Source organism: Chanodichthys erythropterus, chromosome 10 (genome assembly GCF_024489055.1).
Source record: "Chanodichthys erythropterus isolate Z2021 chromosome 10, ASM2448905v1, whole genome shotgun sequence".
NCBI lineage: Eukaryota > Metazoa > Chordata > Actinopteri > Cypriniformes > Xenocyprididae > Chanodichthys > Chanodichthys erythropterus.
Window position 1 is genome coordinate 9,233,394 of NC_090230.1, and position 6,607 is coordinate 9,240,000.

Below are 6,607 nucleotides of genomic sequence, written 5' to 3' on the forward strand. Positions count from 1 at the left end.
AACACATTTTAACATAAACCTATTATTTTGTATTGTTATTTATTAGTAGTGTTATTTGTTACTTAGTATAAACCACAACTTTGTGTTAGAAATGCCTATAATTTATAATAAAATAGTTTATTTGGGCACAATAAATGTTTTGTACATTAACTGCAATATAAATGTTAGAAATTTAGTTTGCTCTACTTCATTAGAAATTTTTTATTTAGTTTAGATAAAGCTAGAAAAAAATTGTTACAAAACTAGCATTTTAATTCAAAATGTTATCGTTTATACTATACTAATAGACCTTATTGTAAAGTATTGCTTATATATTTACGTTTTGTTTTTCTTTTCTGTTTTTTTTAATGTGTGTCTTTATCTGCAGGGACAAGAACATTTCCCGTTTGATAAAAGGTAAATATATTACAATTACTAGTGAGTTATATATTGGAACTTCTTTGTTGCTTTCTTGTTTGTTTGTTGTTTTGTGTATGTATATATACATCATAATTGTAATGCTTAAATTCTCTCTAGAATTCAAGAGGACATGACTTTCATTAACACTCAGCAAAGACGACAAATATTCAGGTAAAGGGTTTTTTAGCTTAATTATGTACCATTTATGAGACAAAGATTTGCTCTTGAGTAAACGGTCACCATGTTTATTTATCACCGGGCTTTAATCCCTGAGTTGTTGTTGTTGTTGTTGTTTTTTTGTTTTTATAGATTGAGAGATGGGCGCTCGGGCAACAGTCGTCAGAGCAGCTCAGAGAACGAGCTAAAGTATTCGGATCCTCGGCCCTGGAGCAGCACAGATTCAGACAGCTCCCACAGAAACCTGAAGCCCGCTATGACTAAAGCCAACAGCTTCAGCGGCATCAGCCTGCTGATACGAGGAGACAGTACGGCCAGCAGCAAGAGCATGGGGAAACTGTCTAAAACCAGTAAATAACACACCCTCATTCACCTAGCTGTCTAACAGTGGATTTGGCAGTAGACTTTTGTAGGGATGCACGATATAGAAGATTTTGTGCACTGCTTTGCGTCAACATAAAATCAAAACAAAGCCTATTTACTTTCTTAGTCATTTGGGAACGATAATCAATTTATTCCAAAGACAAAAACTTTGTCTTCATTAATCTTCCATCAAAATATAATTGTCCCTGCCTCGGAAACGACTTTCCGTTTCCTCTGACATCATCAAGGCCTTATTTTTAAGCCCCTCCCCTTCATATTTTCATCAAAATGTAATAATTGTTTCTGTCTTTGAACCGACTTCCCATTTTCGCTGACATCATCAAGGCCTTATCTTAGGCCCCTCCCCTTTAACGTTTCATCAAAATATCATAGTTTCTGCCTCTAAAACGACTTTCCGTTTCCTCTGACATCATCAAGGCCTTATTTTAAAGCCCCTCCCCTTCATATTTTCATCAAAATGTAATAATTGTTCCTGTCTTTGAACCGACTTCCCATTTTCGCTGACATCATCAAGGCCTTATTTTTAACCCTTCAACTTCCTGTTATATTAAAATGCTTTTCACCGACCAATGTAATTCTTGATGGATAAAATCAAGTCAATAATTTATTTATTTATTTATTTTTTGTGCTGGATATTGTTATACTCGGAACATGTCACATTATATAATTAAAATAGATTGCGAGCGCCAGTTCGTGTTGATTTTAAAATTAAGTGTTCACGTTAAAGTGTCATATGTACATTTAAATTCAGGCATTTATAAGTTTAAAGCTACATTTATAGCTGAAAACATGGATAACAAGTACTTTTGAAACCTGGCACAGAAAAAGACAAATTAAATTTGTTATAATTAGTTTAATTTGAGTAAAAAACTAATAATAATGTCTGCTATAATCCGCTTTTAACATCAGCCTAATCAGAAAATGACAATTATACAAAAAATAAAATATGCAGATTGCCTATGGTCTCTGATAAATCGTGCATCCCTAGATGTCTGTGGTTATTAAATTAAGTCGATATAATTTTCACAGACTACAGTTTATGTCAGAATTACTGTAATTAGGAGACATGAGATTCTGCTCCAATCGATTGACTTCATCAAACATGCTTTGTTTCTATGGCAATGCTCAAAAGGCCTGTTCAGTATTGTACTTTATACTTAATCGCTACATATAATTCATACTGTGTATACATACATAAATATAAACACAATGGCATATCAAACAGAAATCATTTAGTATTTTCTTTTTTTAGTATTTTTTAGTATTTAGTATTTATCTTTTCATTAGTATTTGACATCACAGCGGTCAAATAGTGCCAGTCAGTAAAGAGTTTCCAGCTTCCAAATTCACCAAAAGTTTTGGAAATTTACTGTAATTCCAACATAAACCCTAAAATACAATTTTTAAAGACATTTTTTTATTGTAGCTTTTGAGATCTTATCTAGTTTGTCTTGTTCAAATATTAACCATGAACTGACCACGTGTATTTTCACTTTCACTATCCCAGTCCTGCTTTCCTATGCTCAGTGTTTGGTTCTTTTGAAGACCATTTTTTTGTTTCATCATTTCGTGTTCACGCTTTAAGCAGCCGTGCATTGAGAGTGTGAATGTTTTGCGTGTGTGTGGTGGAAAGAATCTCTCTGCCCTCTTTTTTCACCCATTTCATGTCCGTCGAGGAACAGCTAAGAGAACACATTCATATTCAGAGCCGTCTGCTCTCGGGGTTCATTGATTATTTATGCTCTGGCATTTAGAAGCTCAAGGACTTGATGCCAATATATATTTATCACTTTTAATATTTAATGATGCAGCTCTTCCGTTAAGCAACCGCTGGATCGCTCCTCATGCCCAGTTACATATGAACAGCCCTCCGAATGATCACAAATTGTGTTGCTGTTAACCATCAGCGGTTTCATCTATATATAAACATTAGATTAGAAATTTTGTATTTTTTTTTTTTATTTTTAAAAATATTAGTCACTACTAGCAAAAAATCCCATTTGTAAATTTTGTTTTATTTATTTATTTTAATTCCTAACAAAAAAAGTCACTTCCTAACAAAGTCAATTCCTAACAAAAAGTCACACAAGTGCAGACAGATTCATATTTTGTTTACATTTATTTTAATTTTATTTTTATTCTAATCATTTTTATTAGTAGTAGTAGTAGTAGTAGTAGTAGTAGTAGTAGTAGTAGTAGTAGTAGTAGTAGTAGTAGTAGTAGTAGTAGTAGTAGTAGTAGTAGTAGTAGTAGTAGTAGTAGTAGTAGTAGTAGTGAATAACCATTTATCAATAAAAATATTTGATCAAATTGATTAATAATAAAACAAAATGAATCATTTTAAAAATTCTGATTATTGAAAAGAATATCTGTAGGAACCATCACTAGATTAATCTTTATTTTTGGCATGATTTTTATTTGGACTACCATGCATTCTTCCGTTTCCTCCTTCATATCTGTTTTTAGCCCCGCCCATCATCCCCTCTTCATTCATTACCTCATCTCCCACCTTGTATATGCCAGTAAAAACTCTTTCGCTCTTCACCCTCCTTCAGGTTCAGACTCGTCTAGTAGCGTAGGTTCCTCTTCTGGGTCGCTCTCTCGGCCTGCTCAGCTGCCGTTACCCACCCCCGTTCTACCCCAACCCGGTCGGGGCTTCACCGCGGCCCCTACGGCCCCTCTTCCGGCTGCGCCCATCGGGGGCAGCGCGCCCACCCTGGCCTCTCAGAGCGCAACTACTAACTGTAACATTAATACTAACGCTAGCTTCTACATTGTTCCTCTGGACACCACCGCCATCCCACCAGGCAGCGTGCTGCTCAATCCACAGACAGGTGGGTACCTCCTGACCAACATTTACTTCAAGGGATGGAGGTTACGCTGCGTATTCGCGATACTAACTCTTCTTACTAATTCATTGTTGAGTGAATGAAGTAAAAATTTTAATTTAGCTGTTTTGCTCTAGTTTGTTGCATGTTTGTTTTTCTAACTGCATTTGTTTGTTTTTTGTCTCATACAGGTCAGCCTTTTGTTAACCCTGATGGCAGCCCAGTGGTCTACAACCCCGCCATGACATCACAACAGGGGCGGGGCCAGCAGCCCATGTCTCTCCCGCCCCCTCCTCCTCCGCCTCTTCCTCCTCCCCCTCAACCTCAGCCAGCCAATCACCTTATAGCACAGGTAAGGAAAAATATATATTATATATTATATATTTAGTTTTATTTCTTTTTTCTTTCTTTTTTTATATTTTTTTATTTAAATAATTTTTCATTGAATTTAGTTGTCTTATTTTAATAAAATTAAACTTATTTAATTTAGTTTAATTAATCTATATATATATATATATATATATATATATAAAATGTAAATATTTTTTTTTTAATATTTAATAAAGTTTTAATTTTTTCCATAACATTTAACTTATATAGTCAAAGAAATATTTAAAATATTGGTTATTGGCCATAAATTGTAAAATAACAATCAGATGTCACTATCCCTCAAAAATGTCAGAACAAATGAATCATTACTTAATTTTTATTACTGATTTATAATTAATTTATTTTTTATTATAATTCTCATTTTTTCTTTTAGTTATTATTTCGGTTTCATTTTATACATGTGAAAGTTAGTTTATTGTATTGGTTATTGTTCATATCACAGAAATGTTATTATATAATTATATAATATATTATGTTTTGTTAATATATAGTTTTAATAAGTGTTGCAACGGACATCGCTTAAGGTGCCAGCAAAATTGCGTTTTGTAATCTCTAATTGTTTACTAATTTTTTAATAACCAGAACGTTGTCATATTTGCTTTATGTTACTGCTCTATGACGTGACTCCCGTTTTCATTCATTGTCCTTCTTTTCCATTTAGTGCTGTTTGGTTCTCTTCCTCTTTGTCGTTGTCCTCTGATCCTGTCGTTCATCCTCTCTTCCTCTCTCTCTCTCTCTTTCTCTCCCTCTCCATGTCTCTGCAGTCGTCTGCTCAGCCTGTGCAGTTTGCTGCGGTTTCTTGTCCTCCTCTCCTGCCTGCTGCTTTCACTCAACAATACACTGTGGTACTTCTCTCTTCCTTCACTAGCACTCCATCATAGCACCTGTCCTTCTGTTAACTTCACTTTTCTCTTCCCTCGATTTATTAAAGAGGCCATATCTTGGAGAGCATGGAAAAAGTTATTTTGTAGATTTGAAATAAAAGTTCTATATATATGATGCGTGTATACAGCTGTGAATAAAAAAAAAGTAAATCTTAAATTTATTTACTCTTTAATTTATTTTTACATTTTAAATTTTATTTATGAATTTACTATTACTATTATTTATGAATTTACTTTTATGTTTTTAGATTATTGATTATATAGATGATATTATTGTATATATTATAATAATTAATCTAGTAATTTTTTCTTGTTATTTTGCTAAGTTAAATATACAATACCAATAAATATTATTACAAAAGTTTAGAATATGGCCCCTTTAATACTTTGTCCTTTTTCTCCCTGTTCTTTTTTTTTTCTTTTTTCTTTTTTTTTGAAGGGAGGCGGGGTTGTTTATTAACTTCCATATTCTGTTGACATCCAGTTTCTGATCTCAGTGTGTCACAGGATACCAAAGAAACTCTGTTCTCGGTTTATGTCTGTTCTGTCAGTTTTATTGATTAATATATCCAAAGTTTCAAAACGAGACCCGTGTGAGTTGATGTACCCAGCGGAGCCTATTGACTGAATTGGGTCACTTCTGTCATATATCTCACTGTATGACCTGTTTCTACCAAATATAACACCCTCATTAACAAATTCAGACCACATCAATAATTAACGACACCAGATGTTGTTACTACTTTAATAAAAAGATTTCTGGCAGTGGTGATGCCAAGCAGGGTCTCTGGTCCTGGTTGATGAGGGGCCGGACTTTAATCTGTGCTGGTTTTTAAAACTTAAAGTCCTCAATGTGATGCCCTGGTTTAGTTTTGATAGACTCCTATCTCATGACACCTTCAGCATGTGATCCACTTCAACTTTTTTTTAAATTTCTCCTTTTGTTGCGTAATCAAATGAACAGACTCTTGGGTTTCAAATTAGAGCGTTTTCATGATTTCCTTCTACATAGCTGTGATAGTTGTAGTCACTTTTTTCTTTTAACATCTGTTTAACTTATAACATGAAAGTAAGGTTAATAATATAACTTAGATTACAGATTTTTCAGTTTTACTCAAATTAGGGTGATGCAAAAATGAGCACACCCCACAACAAAAACTACTACATCTAGTACTTTGTCTGGCCTCCATGATTTTTAATGACAGCACCAATTCTTCTAGGCATGGAATGAACAAGTTGGCGACATTTTGCAACATCTATCTTTTTCCTTTCTTCAAGAATGACCTCTTTTAGAGACTGGATGCTGGATGGAGAGTGATGCTCAACTTGTCTCTTCAGAATTCCCCATAGGTGTTCGATTGGGTTCAGATCAGGAGCCACTGAATCACTTTCAGCCTGATCTTCTTCAGAAATCCAACAGTGGCCTTAGATGTGTGTTTAGGATCATTGTCATGTTGGAAAAGTGCACGACGACCAAGGGCATGGAGTGATGGTAGCATCTTCTCTTTCAGTATAGAGCAGTAGATCTGTGAATTCATGATGCCA

The 6,607-nt window shown here is 34.2% G+C and overlaps 1 protein-coding gene across 9 annotated transcripts in view; it reads left to right on the forward strand.

The window, feature by feature from the left end:
• LOC137027654 (R3H domain-containing protein 1) overlaps window positions 1–6,607 on the forward strand; it is a 52,082-nt gene that overhangs the window by 33,874 nt on the left and 11,601 nt on the right. For 6 of the 9 annotated variants that reach the window (XR_010896064.1, XM_067395947.1, XM_067395950.1 and 3 more), the window contains 6 exons: window positions 368–396; window positions 517–570; window positions 709–926; window positions 3,516–3,794; window positions 3,980–4,140; window positions 4,943–5,023. Coding sequence is in view for 8 of the 9 variants with exons in the window: in XM_067395947.1 (XP_067252048.1) it covers window positions 368–396; window positions 517–570; window positions 709–926; window positions 3,516–3,794; window positions 3,980–4,140; window positions 4,943–5,023 (822 nt within the window). In the remaining variant the exon portion in view is untranslated. The remainder of the gene's footprint in view (window positions 1–367; window positions 397–516; window positions 571–708; window positions 927–3,515; window positions 3,795–3,979; window positions 4,141–4,942; window positions 5,024–6,607) is intronic. The other 3 variants (XM_067395949.1, XM_067395953.1, XM_067395955.1) reach the window with 3 other exon arrangements.